This window comes from Balaenoptera ricei, chromosome 4, assembly GCF_028023285.1.
Source record: "Balaenoptera ricei isolate mBalRic1 chromosome 4, mBalRic1.hap2, whole genome shotgun sequence".
NCBI lineage: Eukaryota > Metazoa > Chordata > Mammalia > Artiodactyla > Balaenopteridae > Balaenoptera > Balaenoptera ricei.
In genome coordinates this window covers 9,457,233-9,478,506 of record NC_082642.1, presented here as the reverse complement: position 1 = coordinate 9,478,506, position 21,274 = coordinate 9,457,233, and the positions used below count along the sequence as shown (strand labels likewise).

General features: G+C 37.3%; 1 protein-coding gene across 5 annotated transcripts in view; it reads left to right on the top strand.

Moving 5' to 3' along the window:
* The window catches only part of AGTR1 (angiotensin II receptor type 1), a 44,135-nt gene extending 25,173 nt beyond the window's left edge, over positions 1–18,962 (top strand). For 3 of the 5 annotated variants that reach the window (XM_059921877.1, XM_059921874.1, XM_059921876.1), the window contains 2 exons: positions 2,948–3,096; positions 17,009–18,962. In XM_059921877.1, coding sequence (XP_059777860.1) covers positions 17,055–18,134 — 1,080 coding nt within the window. In that variant the 5' untranslated portion in view covers positions 2,948–3,096; positions 17,009–17,054 and the 3' untranslated portion in view covers positions 18,135–18,962. Of the gene's footprint in view, positions 1–2,947; positions 3,097–14,678; positions 14,746–17,008 lie in introns of all 5 variants that reach the window. The other 2 variants (XM_059921875.1, XM_059921878.1) reach the window with 2 other exon arrangements.
* Positions 18,963–21,274: the final 2,312 nt, after the last annotated feature.

Below are 21,274 nucleotides of genomic sequence, written 5' to 3'. Positions count from 1 at the left end.
CCCTTGGACCAAATTCGATCTGCAAAAGAATTCTGTTTACTTCCACGCAGTGTTGCTTTTTTTTCATTTGCTTTAGTTGAAAACATTTCAAAATAGGATATTCCACATAAAATTTGAAATTTCCAGCTTATCTTAAAAAATCGGCCTGTATCTTCCCCTGATCACCACTGGCACAATTGAGAATCCCCATCCCCACCTCCTCTGAGAAAGGGGAAGTGTCCACCACCATGCCCGCTTCACCCATCTCTGTTACTCCCAGCCCCTAGAAGTATTTAAATATGTGAACCCTGAAGCAAGTAATTTCTAGGGCCCATTCCAGCAGTAAAATGTTATGAATCTTTGACTCAAGTTGCCTCAATAAAAGCAAAAGACTGTAGAGAATAATATTTCAACTACATTCTAGGCTAAAATAGACTTTGTTTGGGTAGCCTGACAACCAAGACCCCATTTAGAATATCGTAATTGTGTATGTTTACAGGGACAAAGGGCATACATATAGTTTGTAGGTCACCCACCCCACCCGGCGGGTATGGAATTTGATTGTATCGCGAATGTGCCCTGCCTACAGTCTCGTTGTGGCTTCTTATTTGTCTTTGGATGTAGAATATCTTTTTTGGTAGGTTCCAGTCTTTTTTGTCAATGGTTGTTCAGCAGTTTGTTGTGATCTTGGTGTTTTCGTGAGAAGAGGTGGGCTCAAGTCCTTCCTCTCCACCATCTTGTCTCCGCCTCCCCTGGTGTCTCTAAGGGCGTACATATATATTCCTGTATTTCTCTCAAGAAGAAAAGCAATAAATATGACCCCTAAATTTCCTTCTATAGCAGAAATTTCTGTGACTTCCTGATCTACACTGAGATAAAGCTACACTCCAAACCTAAATCGAAAGTCCATAGTTACAGAATGACTTTTTCTGTAAAGAGAACATCTTAATTTGTTGGTGTAACATGAACCATGTTATTTATCTAGAGAATGGCTTTTAAGCGGATCATTGGCATGCATATAACAATGCCTACTGAAACAGACTGATTCCTAAACATATTTTCTCTGGATTAGAACCTCTTCATATCCAAAATTATTACCATATTATGTTATTCTCACAAAGTTCTAATGAACTTCACAAATCTGCCTGCTCTATTCTGAGTACAAAAATATTTAGCCTAATTTGTTTTTCCACTATTTTATATAGTAATAAAGTAATATCAAAAATGTTACCAGAAATAATACAGTGTTTTATAATTATTAGAAAGCGAATCTCATGAAGTCATATTAAAAAACAACAATTACCACATGTTAAGTCAGATAATTCAAGGAAGAGACTTATATGAATACTAGGGGGGCTGTTGGCAAAGATATTTTTTTCTCTGAATCCTACGCTTTGAAGGAAATTTTTGCCATTTAATTAGTTTAGGTATGCTTCATCAACCAAAGGTCTATAGTATGGTATTTTTCGCCCTCCAGCTTAAAGTACTCTTAAAATCATCTGCACTTTAGGTGTTCATACTTTCACTTCTTTTAAAAATGGATCCTTCCTGGATCCTTTACATTGCTTTATGGGATTAACAACAAATTGTATCACCATACTGTACTGTATTGACAGAGCTCTAACATCATTCTAATCTGTTTCTTGGCCATGTGTAATAATGTGACGACTTATATATAAATTTATGGGGTAATTCACTTAGTATTTGGTGGGGACATATGAATATATATTGAAAATATATAAAATGATAGTAAAAATAGATAATATTTATTTAGTGTTTAATACATGGCAATCTTTTTTCCCCCATGTTGTATTTAACCCTCATGTTAACAGCAAGTTTTTATCCTGTTTTAAAAGATAAGGACACTAAGGCTCAATGAGGATAAGTAAATTAGCCAGTTACAAGATCAGTCAGAGGTCGAGCCAGGATCTTACCTTTGTGACCGCAAAGCTTACGGTTTGTTTCCCATGATGCCGGCCAGCCACCAGACTCTGCTAACGTTAATTAAATGAATGTTCCCTTTTAAAATTCTAAGTACTGAATATATACCTCTTGATAAATAGATTAGCTTTCCACTTCAGCCATATATTAGACTTGTTTTTATGGTATATAGTCTGTTCACACTGAATGAGTATAATAAATTATCTTTTGAGGAAATTATTTTAAACATAGAATCTTACAACATTCTTACAAGGGCGAGGTAGAGGCTTTAGCATCTCGTTCCCGTTGGTCAGAGCAAGGTCCAATGAAGGTTTAATGATTTGCCTAAGGTCTCAATTTCTAGAATGGCAAAGAAAAAGCCGCCAAGTCCTCCACCCCCCAGTTCCAGACTTTTCGTTCGTTCTCAGTCTTTTTTTTCCCTCTGTTAAACCCTGCAATCAACTGATTTCTACTCTTCAACTTCTTAAATTATGTTGCTTTTTTACTCACCACTATTGGTTTTATATATTAAGATTCAGCATCAGCATTTACCATATCTTTTACTTCCTAATTCTGAGTGTTTCCATCTGATTGCTTATTTTTGAACCTTATGGGCTTTTTCTTTATTTCAGTTTTATCCCAATTATCCAGGAAAGGCTGCCTGAGTCTTTTGAAAGCTCTGATGTTCTCAATGAAAAGACCTTCTGAATGACCTTGTTTGTCTCCCATGGAGTTGCATATCACAACTTCAAATGCCCCACTAAAATGTTACCCATTTGGCATCAGTATACAGAAAAGGCTGTATCTGTGATAAGAAGTACAGCGGTGTTTTCCTAGTGAGAGAATAGAGTTCTCAATGGGGAAAAGGGGAAGTATAATTTCCTCAGATTTAGCTGGTATTTCAAACAGAATGGTGCTTTTCTTCTAGAACTAGTCAGTAAGAAATTTGTAGAGAAAATACCACAGGAACCAATAAACAATTAAAATTTCGGTCATAGCACTCTATTAATATTGGTCCTTTAGAAACCCTTTTTTTTTTTTTTTTCAGAAATGTTCTTCGGCTACAAAAACAACTACTCATTGCCCTTATGGATCAGTAAAGCAGTTGGGCAGAGGAGACAAGTAACCGAGACTCAATTTAAGTAACTGAAACTCTTTGGTTGACAAACTTGGAGAGACTATCAAACATTAAACTAGGTATGTTTATCCCTCTCTTACTTTTCTCTACTTGGTTTAGTTCTCATTAGAGCCTTGATGACAGGCTACATTCAATGTGTTGATCCACAGAGGAAAAAAAGCCTAATGTGAATGCAAAGATGAACTTACATTCATTCAAATATTGTACAGTCAGTTCAGACATTAATGACTCAGATTGGCACAGCAGTTGCCTATGGCAGTGATGCCACCAGAGGGCAGGGTTTGACTTCCAGACCTGGTGGCTGCCTTCCTCCAGAGGCAACCTTGGAGTTACTACAAGAGCCATCAGATCCTTAGAAGCCCTTATAATGACTCTAAGCTCAAATTCTCTCTTCCATTGTTCTTGTACAGAATCCTAGAATTCTGGAAAATACTTAGGATAATTTCTAGAATGATCTGACAAAACAGATATTGTCAACTCACAATTTTAGAGCCCCTACTAAGTATTCAGCATGACCTTGAACATTTAAAGGCTACCTGACAGAATTTTATCTTTTGAGGGATCTATAGTTTCCCTGGGAAGATATGAACATAATACCACCAATAAAACAGAGTGTATAGTTAACTTATTCCACAAAAGATAAGAACTACAGGTTATCAAGAATTGAAAGGGGAAAAATCAAAGTCCAGACCAGAAAGATTTCTCAACAACGGTACCACTGACATCTTAGACTAGATAATTCTTTGCTGCAGGGGTCTATCCTGTGCCTTGTAAGATGATTAGCAGTATCTTCGGTCTCTACCCACTAAATGCTAGTAAAGCCCCCTCCTCCCTTTCCCCCTGTTATAGGAACCAAAAATGTCTCCAGACATTGCAAAATGTCCCTGAAGGGCAAAATTACCCAATTGAGAAGCGCTTAACCAGAGTATAAAGAGATGACCTTACCAAAAAAAAAAAAAAAAAAAAAAAGAACTGAACCTTGAAACTTTAGAATGTCAGAAATGTAAGGACCTGCTCTCTAAGCCTCAGTTTCCTCATCTGAAGAGTGGGAATAATGGTGCCTTCCATCATAGGTCTTGTATTAGTTTGCTAGGACTGCCATAACAAAATAACAATAGAAATTTATTTTCTCACAGTTCTGGAGGCTAGAAGTTCAAGATCAAGTTGCCAGCAGGGTTGGTTTCTGGTGAGACCTTTCTTTTTCACTTGAAGACAGCCACCTTCTCACTGTCTTCACATGGTTTTTCCTCTGTGCAAGCACATTCCTGGTGTGTCGTCCCCTAATAAGGCCACCAATCATACTGGATTAGGGCCCCAACCCTGTGACCTCATTTAACCTTAATTACCTCTTTAAAGGCCCTATCTCCAAATATAGTCACATTGAGGATTTAGGCTTCAATGTATGAATTTGGGGTTGGGGGGGGGACACAGTTCAGTTCATAACAGGGCTCTTACAGAGATGAAAGCAATTAGCACAATACTTGGCATACAGTAAACATTCAATTAATCACAAATGTTCCTTTTGTTAATATTAAGCCACTATTATTGTAAGTACTCCATGTGAATCAGATACCAGCTGAAGCACAGAAGAGTATAAAACAGTAAGTTTATAAGTGTGTCACTTGTGTGTCACTTTGTGCTGAAGTTATGCAGCTAAAAAGTTTAAATTGACATTTTCCCCATTGACGTAGCTAATTATTTCAAAGATGTTCTGGCTTCCTTTATGTGAAGGTCAAAGGGCAGTAGATCCTGCATCCCCAGCACCTGATGAGTAGTAAATGACCCAGAAATAAGCTTTTAAGTGCTTTGGGGAATTTCTTTGTGTAAAGAAATTCTGTGTAAATATTTTTTGAGAGTGAGGGTGATTAAGTTCACCCTCTTAATTTGATTTATAAGTTTCACCTATCTCACAAGAGATAAGAACAAAAATAAACTAGGGAGGAAAAGAAATAAACAGTTTTGAACAGTCGTGGTCTTTAGTTGGAACCAAAAAACCGTGGAGATTTTGAAATTGCAAAGGAACATGGGCCTTCCTCTGCCAAAAACTTGTTTATAAAAACTAGAGAGTGTTAGATATTTCTACCACACTGGCTTATCATTTGAAATTTCTGCTGGCTCAAGTGAAAGCGTGCTGTCCGATATCCTACTGTGGGATTTCCTCCTTAACCACAGTTGCTTTCCGATCAGAGGCTTGTGACTTTGAGGACCAGAACACAGTCGGCTTAGCCAGCTAGAAAAACAAGAGGAGAGGTTTCATATCTCATGAAAAAAGGAAGCACTAACGGGGGAAAAATGGAGTCAACGTTGACAGTTGCTGAGTTGAACAGTTTTATTGTTGGTAATAAAAGCAGGAATTGCTTGTTGAAAGTGAAGGTGAGAAAAGACAGAAATTGCTATGGCAAAGTTAAAAACAAGAGGAGATGGTGGTCTTGGTGTGGCACAGAATGTTTGAAAACATTCACCTTGTCCTTAAAGAGCTGCTGCTGTATGAGTAATGTGCCGCTTCACTGCATAACCCTTGTATGCAGAAATGCTATATTTCCCCTGTACAAACCAAGGGATGCATTTATTCTACATTTAGAGGAGAAACAAACAATCGAAGGCAAAGAGGTGCATTATCTTATGCAGCTCTCTTGGAAAGAGTTCATTTTTTTTGTCCTGCTCAGACTACACACAAATACTGGGAATATATTTTAATTTCAAATCTGATAGGTGACATCTGGTAACTCATTTATTGCTAATGAAGTTTTCACAGGAAGCAGCAGTCACCGGTGTCTCATCGTATTTTTCAGTTGGCAAAGTGTTGTTTACCTTTTATTGGCCCAGCATCCGTGCCTCTTATCACAGGATGATTAATTAGAGAACACAAGTAACCCCACATAGAAATGAATGGAGAGGTAAATAATGGGAGATAGAATGGTCTAAACTTTTTTTATTAAAATCAGTGGTGTAGTATCATTGTAATTTATATTTTAAAATTATATAGGTATTCAAGAGCGTGATTAGAGCTGGAAAAACTCTCTGGTCAAGAAGCTCATTAGCAGTGCCTTCAGGCCCCTCTCTGAGCCTTTCCACCTCTTTCTGGTCCTTTAGCTTCTTCTCCTTCCAGAATCACATGCAGTTTTCCAATCCTTCTTATCCATATTTGCTTGCAAGGGAAAAATTGGTCATTTACACCACAGTGGATTTTAATAACACTACCAAAAGTCTTAAAGCTACAGGATCTCATAGCATCTCCACATACGTGATCTCATTTGATGTTCACAATGGTATTGTGAGCCAGACTGGACAGATATTTTTTCACTTCATCATTATCATGAACTTCATTATCATTATTTTCCAGATGAATAAGATGAGTCATAGGTTTGGTGAAAAGCTAAAAACTTCATAGCTCATAAGAGGTAAATCGTGTACTTGATTCAGGTCTTTGGTTCCCAGCGCCATGCTCTTCCACGACCTTAACTCTGGCTCTCACCTGAGTCAGTGTGTCTTCTCCTGCAGGTAGATCTTGGTTCTAATGGGGGTATAGATGTGGGTATCGTCCACCCCACCCCAGTTAAAGAAATTCCAGACATCTAGGAGTAGGTGCAAGGGTTATTTGACTAGATGACTCCTGTTCGGCTCCTCTTGGCTACTCCAGTCCTGAATGTTTAAAAGAAATACACAGTTTAATGTGTAATTCTCAAGCTGCATTTAGGAATTTGTCCTATTTCTTCAGGTTTTAATGCCTCAGAAGGGCCAAATGAAAACATTTTAGCTGATGGCACTTTGGTTGTTTGTTGTATTTGGTTTTGCCTATGAATCATGACAGGCACAGAGCACATAAGCAAGGGTTACCAACGAAGATGCCAGTAGGGCAGTGGTTTTTAAATGTTAGCGTGCATCAGAATCACCTGGAGGGCTCATTACAATTTTGTTGGACCTCACCCACCGGGTTTCTAATTCAGTAGGTCTGCGGTGAGGCCTAAGATGTGCATTCCCAGGGAATCCCCAGGCGATGGCGATGCTGCTGTTCCAGGGACCACACTTTCAGCACCATTGCTAGAAGGGCTAGGTGGGTGACTTACGTGAGGGAAGCACGCACGCTGTGCTGTCCAGTTCAGCGGGCTGCCCCGAGTGGTGACTGAGCACTTGAAGTGTGGCTAGTTTCAACCAAGAGGTGCTGGCAACAAACTATACTCTGGCTTTTGAAGACTTGGTACAAAAAAAAAAAAAAAAGTAAAATATCTCAATAATTGTTATATTGATTACATGTTGAAATGACAGTATTTTGGGTATATTGGGTTAAATAAAATATATTATCAAAATTAATGTCACCTGTTCCTTTTTATTTTTTAATGTGGCTGCTAGAAAATGTTTAATTACATATGTGGCTCACATTATATTTCTTTTGAACAGCACTGACCTAAAGAATCAGAAAATAGAGAATGGTGGGGATTAGTGAACCACAGAGTATTCAAATCCCAAAAGCTATGAACACTTTGGGGGCCAAAGAAAATATATCTGTCAATCAGATTTAGCCTGAGGGTCCCACGTTGTACACAAACATTTGCTGCTACAATGTAAATGTAGAAGCTATACAATATCTTATCATTTTACCTTTCAGCATTAATCAAGTACCTTGTTATAATTCTTGAAGTAAAAGCATTAGATTACAATAATCAAAAATATCTCTGCTGAATTTCTGAATGAAAAAATTCCATTAATCTTTTGAAGTTCTGAGTTTTCTTTCATGAAGTTCATTTCATTTATCCTTGCATTATAGAAAGCTTATATTTTCAAAGTGCCTCCATACCTTCCAAAGACCTCACTTTTTAACTTTAACAATCTATGAAACAGAGGTGAGAACAGGTATTGGTATTCCCATTCTAAATACTTTGTAATATTTAAGGGATAACAAAGTAAGAGATTAAATTACCTATGTATGATTTTAGTGACAAAACAAGCCATTGGACAGGACTCTATTCCAGTGCTTTCTCTGTCAAACCATTATACTATCTCTCCATTTTTATGACATTTTAATGTAAAAAAATAAAATTAAAAGTAGCATACAAAACTGTATTTGAAAAAAAATGTAACTGTGATAAAAATCAAATGGACATTACCCTTACAGAATTCATTTTCTTGGCACAAAAGTCCATTTAGCTCATCAAAACACTGACAATATAATACTCTGAAGTATTATTCTAAATAGTATATTACTGTGAGGTTCCTCTGCCCTCACCTCTATGTTTTATCTGGGTAACTGAACCACTTTGAGTATATGCTAAACTTTAAATAGTTGTATTTTCCCCACAGAGAATCTGAGAATAGGTTCATTTTGAATAAGTTATTTTAACAATAACATATTGTGCCACCTTTTTCATAGGATGATATAATCTTGACTCCCTCACTGCAGGGCATACTTTTAATTTTGACTTGCAGCCATGAATCAATCTGTCTTTACCCTTTCACCTGGAATTGCCAGTGAATAGCACAAGGGATGCCTGAGAGGCTCACAGTCTTTGACCATAAATGGAGTGAAAACAGCTAGTCTAGATCGGGTCCAAACCTATAATCTTGACCTCATCAACCTGGAGTCACAACCAGCTATCCAAATGCTCTGCTGGGGTAACATGTCTTTGGGTTAATAGATAGTTAATCTAAAAAATGGGGCGGGGGAAACTCACTGTCACTATAACATAATGATCTTAAGTAGAGTTTCTTTATTCATCTTCAGTAAAAGGTAAAACTCTTTTCATTTCATTTTTAATAAAAGAGAGTTTTTATATTTAATTACAGAATGTTATTAAATCATTGTGACACTAATAATATCTGTATCAATAGATAAACAAATAGCTGGCTGATTTAATGATTTATTGGGTAATTTCTACTTGTCGAGCCATTATTGTATACCTTTTGTATATCTACCTAATATATATCTTTTGTATATTGTATACAAAAGATGTATACCTATTCGGAAGAGAGATTATGAAATTTCAGTGTTTCAGGAGATTTTTTGAAGCATGTACCAGCTCCCCGATGATAGAGAGACCTAGAGAAGCTAAGTGACTGGTTCAAGGTCACCTTGCTAGTGAGTGGGAAAGCCAAAATTAGAACCCAAGTCTCCTTACACATTGTGCAGGACCAATTTGTAGACTATCATCCAAAGAATATTTCTGCTTCAATTAGGACACTGGGTAATTTGGGGAAACGTGTACAATATACTGAATATTTAATCCTTCTAGCTTCATTTAAAATTTATGGTTATATGATTTGCATAACATTAAAAACTTTAATCTGAAATGAATTGCCATGTCATATGCCATATATGGTTATATGCCATAACCTCTAACATAAAACTCATAATACAATAAATTCTATAATATTATCATCATTTCTTAAGGGTATAAATTAATTAGTGCATCCTTTCCTTCCCAATAACTTTCCTCATACCCCTTAAAGTGGAATTTGAAATGAAATAAGCAGTGTCTGCTCCTGATTTAAAGTCTCAAAGAAGCAAATGTGGAGTGGCTTCACAGATGAAATCTGGGCTTTTGTTCACAAGTTGGATAAAGCAGCTGTTGTTGACTGAGATGCCCACCTAGGAGCTGCCTTTTTTACCTTTAGAAAAAGAAAAGCTTGTAAACAGTCTCCAAAAGCCATATATTAAAAATGAGGTTTCCTCCACCTTGATGGCCAAGATACTGATCTTCTGAAATGTGGTTATGATTCCCTCAGGGAGATTCTATGAGTCCATAAGTTTGAGGAAGTTGGAAGTAGTAAAGGACAGGGGTTCATGTACAAGCTTTCTTCCAAGTTAGATGTTATTTTCCTTTTCTCCTAGTCTCTGGAGCACTACTCTTTCTAAGCTCACTGGAAAACCTTCCATTGCCTTCTATATTTAACATAAGAAGAATATTTTCTACTAACACCAGTGTGTCAAAGGAAGATTATTAAGCACCTGATTAGACTTAATCACATATCTTTCATCCCTATCTTTCCTTTCTGAAATAAAAAAAAAAATCATACTACAGAAATAGCCAAGAGTTTAGGATAGACAAGAGTGGGAGGAAATACCATAGGAATGAAGAGAGTTGTTTGGGGAGCTTGGGATATTCATCACAACCGACTTGTTTAAACCATAATTTATGATAAATTGGAGCTTCTCGAGTGGAGAGAAATTTAATTGTAGTTTAGTGTTATATTATTAGATATTAAAGTATTGAATAATTTCCAAGAAGCAAAAATTTAGGATTAACATTTTACTTTCCTTGAAATTTATACCCTAACTTGGAAGGAACTTCTGAATTTCCTTTCTCAAAGCTGAGTTCTTTAGGTTCTTGGGCTGTTTTGGACAAAGCAAAGGGGAGGACTGGTTGAGGATGACAGAATATTTAACCACCATCACCACAGTCGGTTACATATGGTATGAGCAGAAATAAGAAAGTAGCTTGCACTGTTTTCATTTCTTGTGAGGGCAGGCCATGGTGGATGATATTGACTTAGGAAGAGGGCCAGACACCACTACTTACCACTTAGACATACCACACTTGCATTCATTAAGTTTGAAGAGATTGAATCTTAAGTATGTAATTAGTATGGCATTAATAATTTTAATAAAATACCTTTTGTATTAAGAGAAAGATTCATCTGGGAATTGCAGAGGCAAACAAAATCAACAGAAGTATTTAACATAGAGAAGTTAGGCTGGGATTGCTGACCAAAAGCACTGCATTCTCCTGTGGATCTGACTTGAGAGTAATTCTGGTCACTTGCCTTATGATGCAGGCTCTTTGCCACGCTCCCTTCTTCATGGCTGCCAGGATTATCAGCCTGGAGGAGAGTGTCACCCAGAAAGGCCTGGATGCTTCATCAAAGGGCAGGATGGGGCAGGGAGAGCAAGAAGAGGGACAAGACTATATTTCAAAGCTTATTGGATCCAAGCAACTTAACTATTATCACCAAATAATGTGTAGGGCAACTTCCAGTCAAGATGAAGATAATGGATTAAGCAATCATGGATATTACCTTTTTTCTCTAAATACATAAAATATCACATTACAGCTCTGAATAAGAATTGAGACCACAGGGGCCAGAGAAGAACCAACACCAGATACACAGCTGAGATAAAGTTCTAATGACTTTACCAGAATGGAAGTAAAGACCATTAAGCTCATGTACTGAAGGCAATGGAAACTGGGTTTCCTGGTTAAAGCCAGGACTGGAAAATTACTGCCCATTGTGACCAAAGACTAAGATAACTTCTGTAGACCAGCAGAAATTTGAGAATGGGTAGAGGGCCTAATCTGCAGTATCTGCAAAGTAAGGGGTTGGAAACTAGGCTGAGAATTGGCATTAAAAGCTTTTCCAGATCAAGTGAGTGTTTTATGCCCAAGCAGAAATTTTACCACCACTGCCATCCACTCAGGCCTCCTAAAGAAGTTAATTCCCACTAGAGATTAACTCGCAAAGATTATGAAACCTAAGATGAAGGCAAATGCCAAGAAAGAGCGTCTATAGATGAAGCAAATAGAATTTATACCTGAAGAACTACAAATAGTAAAGCAATTGGATAGGGGCTCTTCACATACAGATGTTCAAAATGGTTAAGGAGATAAGGGTAGAAATAGACCCCATAAAATAAGAACAGAAGGTTAAGAAACAAGAACAAGTGGATTTGAAAAAGAAACAAGTAGAAACCCTAAAAATTTGAATGCCAACTTCTATGAGTCAATGAATTCACAAATGGATACTAACAGTTGTTCCCTGTAGAATGCCTCATTCATTACTGGGGGAAAAACACACAGGAGCAGAAACAGTTGCTTTCTAATGTCTGAATTATAAGATAGGAGCAATAAAGAGAATGCCTTTTGAACAGGATGGTGTATTGAGCTGTCCAGCACTACAGGCAAATAACAAACACTGGCCTACTCTTTTTGATATCTAAGAAAGATACTTTGGGGCACAGTGGTTAAGACTCCATGCTCCCAATGCAGGGGGCCTGGGTTCGATCCCTGGGCAGGGAACTAGATCCCACGTGCATGCCGCAACTGAGAGTTCACATGCCACAACTAAGGAGCCCCGGAGCACAACTAAGGAGCCCGCCTGCTGCAACTAAGACCCGGTGCAACCAAATAAATAAATATTTTAAAAAATAAATAAAAGGAGATAATAAAATTAAATAGAAATTTTTAAAAAAGAAAGATACTTAGATAGATTATCCTAAAATATAATTATCTGGTCGTTTAGTTCTCTCTTTATTATCATAGGAAACTTCGGGGTATTTTTTTTTTCTTCAGATTGCAAACTCATTAAAAAAGGAGCTTGTAATGAACAATTTAATTAGATTGGTTTTGGCTTGCCTAAAAGCTTAAGGAGGTATTAATATTCTAATCAAAAGTCTTGGGGAAATATTCTTAGAATTAAAAAAAAAAGAAAAAAGAAAATCTTCTTTCTTAGGTTCGTTTTTAAGAACCAGGGAAGCTGTCAAGAAATGAAAGGTAACTCCTACTAAAGCAAGCAGTAGATAAATGTGGTGTGGCCACCATGAACCAACCTTGTGTTCGTAGCAGACTGAAAGTTCCCACCTGACTCAGGGCAAATTTATTCATCTGCTTAAGATAATTTTTTACTCATACTTTGAAAGAAAAACAGCTTGGTATTTTTAGCCTTTTAATGGCAAGAGAAAGAGCTTACCAATGGTAAACCTTTTTTTTAAATCTCTCATGCTTTTTTGATCCATGGCTGAGTCAGCACTTGCCTTGCATTCAAAAAAATAATAGTAAAGATTCAAATAAAACACATTTATTAAACACTTACTATTTGAAAGACAGGCCCAGTGCTTTCAAGTTATTGCATTTAATTACTACAATAATTAAGTGCAGTAAGAATCATTGCTCCCATTTCTTACAGATGAGGAAACTGAGGCTTATGTTCAGAGAAAAACTGGGTGACTTATCCAGAGCCACACAGATTTGTAAGTGGTAAAGGAAGATTCCATTACAAGCATTTTGACTCCAAATTCCATCTTCTTTACCCCAAGAGGAAATGATGTTGTGGAATTCATGTAAACCACAGAGCCTGAGTAAAAGCTACGGTGAGACCCAGAAATAGAGAGAGGTGGATCCTCCTGTGTTTTTAATCAGTATCCTACCTGCCTATAACCCTACTGGAAGAAGAAGCAGGATGAAACAGGATAGTAGCTGCTTTCTGGGACTCAAAAGTTTGGTGTCCTGGGAGATCACATCTCTCTCTCCTTCAGCTGCTCACCAAAATAGCACACTTCGAAGCTTCAAAGAGAAAAACAGCCTACTCTTCACCACTTATTTGTCATCAATCTAAGGTGACTCCAATCATAAGAGTTCCATTTTCTCTCTTTCTCAAGAACCAAGTTTCTCTAGGGAAGCCTATAAGTGGCAACAGTGCAGACCAAGAGAACAATATTTCTTACCTACCAGTGTGGCCTGTGTCACCCTCCCATCCAGTACACATTCAGACCCCACACCCCTGCCTGGGAGGTTGTACACTATCTGTAAATTTACAAGAGCAGTTTCCCATAGATGAAGCTGCAGACATTTATAAGGAGGGAAAAGTTCAAGCGATAACGAAATCTCTATTCCACCTTAGCTGGCCAGATGGTTGCCTTTAACTTCTAACCACTCTGTTTCCCATACATCCTCCAAAGTCCAACTGCCATCTCTGGGAAATGTGCCTGATTAACTCCTGGACATTCCCACCATCAAGCTGGGTCAGTGAAAAATACAGAACTTTCCACATGCCTCTGGTATGGTATAGTATTCAACACACTGGAGATAATTTTGGCTTTACAGCTCCTGTTCCCCCAGCTAGACTCAAATCATCCAAAGCAGGAGAAGGACTGTGGCTTTATTCACTTTGCGCCCCTGACCCCAGCACATAGTAGGTGTTTAGTGAATATGGGACGAATGGATGACTGCCTGCTGAATGCACTATTTGCATTTCTGCTTTCTTGTACTTGCTCCTGCTATTTTCACCCCCTGAAATTCCTCTCCCCGACGCCTTACTAGATAGGAAGTTTTGGTCATTACTTATATAAACATTTATATAAAATGTCCTTCCAGTTAGTATATTCAATGCTATGCCCAGAGTTTCTCAAATAATATACTCATTAAAATAATACATACCTCATTCAAACTTCCAGGGATGTTTCCCTAGTTGTTCAGAGCAACCTTTTACATTTTAAATATCAGTCAATATGAATCGATGGAAACTTAAGAAAAGGCTGACCTCAGAATGTGAAGGAACTGGAGTCCAAAACCATGTTTATAAATGGGTCCTTTCAAATGCAAATTTTTCCACTGAAATTCTTTTATAAATGATGGTTATAGTTCCAGCCTAGTCAATAAAGTTCTACCCCCTCTAGACAAAAAATGGGACCAGTAAGAGTTGTGTGCCCTCAAAGTGAGGTCAAGAGAGGAAAGAGAGTTTCCTCTCTACTCTTGTGCACCCAAGCTCAGGGCACCCAAGGAATCCGAATGAATCCAGTTTATTCCTTCCTAACGTTTAGTGCTCTTATGCCCAAACTGAAACAAATATTTAACTCTGCCCTATTTTCAGTTCAACCCAGGCCACTTTTAATCTTTGAGATTCTTTAACCTTGACATTTCCAATTTTTTCCTAGGCAAAATCCAACTTATCACAACTAGATGTCAGAAGGAGAGCAAATAAGTAAATGAATCCACTTTAAGGTATAAATGACTGCTAGCTCATAAGCTTTTTAAGAAGCATTTAATTTTTAATAGAGAATATTTGTTTACCTAAATGAATTTCTACTTTTAAATTGGAATAATTTCGTAATTATGACTTTTTTAAAAACTGAAAAAATCAGGAAAGTGTAGAGAAATCCTTCTGGGTGAGGAAGAAGTAGGTCAAACCTTCCTGAGAGCCTAGCCCTAGTTTCTACTAAGTTATTCCTTATTTTCTTCTTCTGTTTTGTAAACTACAGATTTCTAGAAGTGCCAAGGGTTTTTTTTGTCAGTTTGGTTTGGTTTGGTTTAGGATTAGATTTGGGTTTGGGTTTTGGCTTGTTATCCAAGGTGAAGCCCAGGTTGACACTGAGTATTTTCTGTCAGATTCTTTGGGAGCAGAATGTAAATTGATTTCATTGGCCCCTAGAAATTAGTCTCAATACTCTCTACTTGTAGCTTTCAGTTATATAATATTCACTCATTCATTTGTCCACTTGCTCTCTTATTTATCAGACACTTATCATCTGCTTCCAGGAAGATGTCAGGGCCTGTACTAATGAACAAGATGCTTCGAAACAGGCCTTACCCTCAAGCCACTGACAGACCAGTGGAGAAGACAGATATGTCAACATACCATTATAATATATAGGTCAAAACCTACATCGAGAGTGCCAGAGCAGCACAAAAAATGGAACAGCCAATTGCCCAGACAAGTCAGAAAGGCTCCACAGAGGCTGTGACATCTGCCTGTGGGTGGATGCTGATACCCCCATGAATGAATGAAAAGAGAAGAAAGGGATTTAGATTATATAGTCTTGAGTACAGAAGGAGAAGATAACGAGGGCATAGAGCCAAAAACTTGGGTAGGGAGAATAACTGCCTCCTTGGGGGAGGCAAAGAGGCCACTTAAGAACCTCTCTTTCCCAGTGTTACCTCTTAAAATCTGGCTACTTGAGACTCGTCCTTTTCATAGCACCACTTTGCACCAAGATGGACACCGCCTTAAGTGCACGAGTTCATCCAGCGCTCCTGGATGCCAAGCACAGCTATCCTGGGCAGACTATTAATGTCTTATTCCTGTTCCTCTTCTTACCCAGGATGATTTGCTACAAGTGGAATGCACACGCATGCTCATCTAGGGACCCACTCCTGGTGGAGCAATAGGGTCTTTACCCAACACCACTACCCTGCCTGGCCAGCCTCGCGTGTGCCTAGGGCTGGCCTTCACCTCAGAGCCTGCCTGTGCCACACGCTGCCACGTTATCCTCACAGCATCTTCAGCTTCCCTTCCAAGGGCTTTATGATAGACTCCTGTCTAGTGCAGAATATGATGCTTTTCTAAATCACATAAATGAATGGCTTGACTGTTGATTGTGTAAAATATTGGAGCAAATATTTGCAAAAGTCTCTATGGAGCTCATTCCTGAGCATCTGATTCTTCCTAAAATCCTAAAGAACCGCTGCTATCTTGAGCCCCCCCCAAAACACATGTTTTATTGATAATCCTGACCTAATCTATTTATTTGACATCCTTGTTAGACAAATGGTTAACCTCCGAGTTAACTCCAGAAATGACTTGTGGGCACAAAAGTTAGGAGATTCAGGCCCTTTTGCTAGACTGGGGTGGAAGTTAAAGAATAAGTGGTAACTGCCTGTAGTGACCTGGAAAACCATGGGAAGAATGCTGTTCCCCAAAGCCTTGAGCCCTCCCTTTTATCCCCCCTTAAATCAATTCCTGAGAACCTAGAGGCAGCTATTCAGACCACTTAAGGGAGGATGCTAATAATTTTTATACCTAAGATTGTGATATGAAAGAAATGGTTCAAAGAATAAGATACGGATGTGTCACATTTCTGAGGTTAAAGACAAATTAATTAGCCTCAGGAAAAACTCAAGTCTTTCTGAATAACTAATTTAATTCAGTAGTATTTTCTGAGATTAGATTATATTTTTCTAATCAATTGGGAAGCTAGGATTTACTCCTAGAAAAAAGGCAAAGGACATAGATGAGTATTCACATAGGACCCCACGTCTACTTGTCTGAAGGATCTTTATCATTTCCTAGAAAAGCAATATGTTCTAAAACTTAATTTAAATGTGCAGTCTTAGGTTTTATCAGTTCACAGCTTTTCTCCAGAAAATATGATCTAATTTTTTTCCTAAAAACTAAAGTTGAGTTACTGTATTAATGATTGAGAAATAAACTATTCGTTTATAACTGGAAGTTAAAAATTTTTTACCTTTTCATTTTTATTTTTTCTAGGTGCATTTGGCATAGTGTCTGAGACCAACTAACCCAGGAGGTCAAAATGATCCTCAACTCTTCCACCGAAGATGGTATTAAAAGAATCCAAGAGGACTGTCCCAAAGCTGGAAGGCACAATTACATATTTGTCATGATTCCCACTTTATACAGTATTATCTTTGTGGTGGGAATATTTGGAAACAGCTTGGTGGTGATTGTCATTTACTTTTACATGAAACTGAAGACTGTGGCCAGTGTTTTTCTTTTGAATTTAGCACTGGCTGACTTATGCTTTTTACTGACTTTGCCACTATGGGCTGTCTACACTGCTATGGAATACCACTGGCCCTTCGGCAATTACCTATGTAAGATCGCTTCAGCCAGCGTCAGTTTCAACCTCTATGCCAGTGTGTTTCTACTCACATGTCTAAGCATTGATCGCTACCTGGCTATTGTGCACCCAATGAAGTCCCGCCTTCGGCGCACAATGCTTGTGGCCAAAGTCACCTGCATCATTATTTGGCTGCTGGCTGGCTTGGCCAGTTTGCCAACTATAATCCACCGCAATGTATTTTTCATTGAGAATATCAATATCACAGTTTGTGCTTTCCATTACGAATCCCAAAATTCAACCCTCCCTGTAGGGCTGGGCCTAACCAAGAATATACTGGGTTTCTTGTTTCCTTTTCTAATCATTCTTACAAGTTATACTCTTATTTGGAAGACCCTAAAGAAGGCTTATGAAATTCAGAAGAACAAACCAAGAAAAGACGATATTTTCAAGATAATTATGGCAATTGTGCTTTTCTTTTTCTTTTCCTGGGTTCCCCACCAAATATTCACTTTTCTGGATGTATTGATTCAGTTGGGCATCATACATGACTGTAAAATTTCAGATATTGTCGACACCGCCATGCCCATCACTATTTGCTTAGCTTATTTTAACAATTGCCTGAATCCTCTCTTTTATGGCTTTCTGGGGAAAAAATTTAAAAAACATTTTCTCCAGCTTCTGAAATACATTCCCCCAAGGGCCAAATCCCACTCAACCCTGTCAACAAAAATGAGCACGCTTTCCTACCGCCCCTCAGAAAATGGAAGCTCATCTACCAAGAAGCCTGTCCCATGTATTGAGGTTGAGTGACACACTTGAAACCTGTCTGTGAAGTCATCTTGTTGAAGAAGGAGCAAGAGAAACATTCCTGTACAACACTTCACTACCAAATGAGCGTGAGCTACTTTTCAGAATTAAAGAAGAAAATGGATTATGTGTACTGAACTGACTTTTCTAAAGCTCTGAACAAAAGCTTTCCTCTCCCTTTGCAACTAAACAAAGCAAAGCCACATTTTGCATCAGATAGATGACGTCCACTCAAAGAGTGATGTCAGAAACTGGACGAGTGTGTTGATTTGGAAAATTTTACTGGTAGAAACGCCATCTCCCCAGTCTGCTCTTGTTCCGTTATTTTTGATTTCCACATAAAGGTACTTAGAATATATTAAAACTTGAGAGGAGCAACAGGAGATCAGAGCTCAAGATTGCTCTGCCCAACTTCCAAAGGGCAGCAAAGGTTTTGTGCCTATTTACCTATTAGCAACTGTGGCCCAGTTGTACCTGCTACTGCACATTTTATACAAAGACTTGCTAAGCAGTAGTTGTCAGGTTGCAGAAGTTTATGTGAAATTCAGCCAGTGTCTTATAGATTCACACTGCCAAAACATGCCTGCTAAATGGCTTATTTGTATAATGATGTTACTAAAGTCACGTATAAAAATTAAACTACTTGTAAAGGTGTTATTCTGGTCCCAGGTAGTAGTGTCTTCCTAGTCATATTAGTTTTATTTCGTATCTGAGAAGTATATATATTTTGTGGTAAAAAGATTATATATCATAAAATATGCCTTACTATTTTAAAAAGTATATATTCTACCTATATATGTATATCTCTAAACTGTTGTTATTTTATTAAAATCTGGCAAAGTTATATTCACATTAAAATAATGTTATTGTAATGTATTTAATCTTCATTACTTAAAATAGATGCTGATTTATTTTTAAAACAACTGTGAATAAGTATAAACATATTTCTATTTAAATTTTGATACAACTGATAGATTAATACTGTTGGTTTTAGATTTTATATCCTGCCATGAAAAGATAAAGAACACACTTTATTCCACTGTACAACATGGAGTAAATACACCATTTTGAATTTTCCAAAGTTTTTCACGCAACAAAGAAAAAACTCATTCCTTTTAACACTAAAATAATATATTATTTTACACAGAATTTTTTAATAATAGGATTTTTCTATTCACATACATGATTATTATAAGAAATATAGGAAAGCAGTAAAAAAAAAAAAGTCATATTTAGTTCTCCTGCTCAAAAATTACCATTTTTAACATTTAGGTGCAATGTTCTACTTTTCTTTTATTCATTATACACACGTACATGTATAAATCATGATATTGGAGTCATAAAGTATATAGTATTTTGTATACAAATTTTTCACTTAATGTCATAGCATAGTAGTTTGCTACACCACTAAATGTTTTTCTAAACATTTTAATAATTGTATAACATTACAAAATACAGACACATCGTGATACAGTTAGCTAGTATTCAAATTGGAACATTTAGCTTTTTTCTGATTTTTCAGTATCATAAATTGCGTTGTACCTGAACATTCAAGTACATGAATCTGATAAATCCCTCATGATACACTCCTAGAAGTGGTACAACTGAGTATACAGATATGAATGTTTTTAATATTCTTAATACGTATTGCCAAATATTTTCCAGAAAACATAACAATTTACAGTACTACCAACTATGTATGACATCTCACCACAGCCTCAGCAGCGTGGAATATATACTAGATTTAAGCAGAAAAGGAAAATTTACTGCAAGAATTCAGGGGCCACATGCAAGAGCAAGGATGCAACTGCACTGAAGAAAGTGCTGTTGTGTTCCTGCTCCCCTTGGAGTATCCTAGAGGCCTCTGCTGCTTTGCCCTGCACAGAGCAGGCAGAGGTACTCATCTGACTCCAGAAACAGTGGCCAAGGATTGGCTGATGTATAAAGGAGCTGATGGGAGGCGTGGCTGGGGGGGAGCATTCAGAGAGGCCTCGGTAGGCTGGACAGAATCTCCACAAAGCAGCCTATTATCGTTCACATTCCCAAGGATAGAGTTATTCTGTGAATAAATGTGGTTACATGTGCTTCATTTTCCTTTTATATTATTTTTAATTTCACTGATATAAAATGCCAGCCACTAACTCCAAACGTCCTTTACTATTTTCACAATCACCTCCAAAAAATAAATTCTAGCTTGTCTCAAATTATAGTGTAGACTTACCCTATTTGAAATCCCTCTGAGTCAGCTGTATAACAATTCATTTTTTATTCAATAATCATCTTAAGCCAAGTGATTACAAGTACTTCAAACTTGCTGAAACACTTAATAAGTTATAGCTGATAAGATTTCTGGTAGACAATTGTACTTAGATACCCTCTATCTCATGTATTTATTAACTGGTGTGAATAACAAGCTCCAAGCCTTGTTTTCATTTTAATTTCATCAAATTATACTGTGATTTTTCCCCATCCCATCTTGTGAAATAGATACTGATAACTTCATGATTAATCTTGCTTTATCAGTGAGACCAACTTAATACTGAAGTTGAGACTCTACTTACCAAAATGTTAGGATGGTATGCCATGATTTATTCTTCATGAACGTATTTAGAGGTTAAGTGGATTCCTTATTTTTTGGAATATTTTTAAAATTAATCAGAAAGGAATATTTACCATGAGGATCTATGAGCCCAACAGAACTCAAGGTCTATATATATATATATATATATATATATTTTTTTTTTTTTTTTTTTTTTTTTTTTTTACATTCCAATCCTTGTTTCCCCCATGAAAGATTCATCTTTTCAGTCAATAATTCATTAATTCATGGATTCAATAAATTTTGTATTGCTTACCTATTCTGTGCTGGAGGACTAGAGTTATATAACATACAGCTTAAAATGCACAGTAAACTTTTCAACCAGCTGCTGTGGGGAGTATGAAAGCAAGCCAAATGAGAAGTAGCTTGACTGCCAATCCAAGGAAAAGCTCACAAAGGTTTGACGCCACAGTTTCTCAGTTTTATAACTCTGTATACCAGGCCAATTTTTTTCCAACAATACATGCCAACCTGGAGGACCAAACATGGGAAAGTAGATTCAGACAGGTCACAAAAGTGAGGTGAAGTGAGTGGAGAAAAGGAG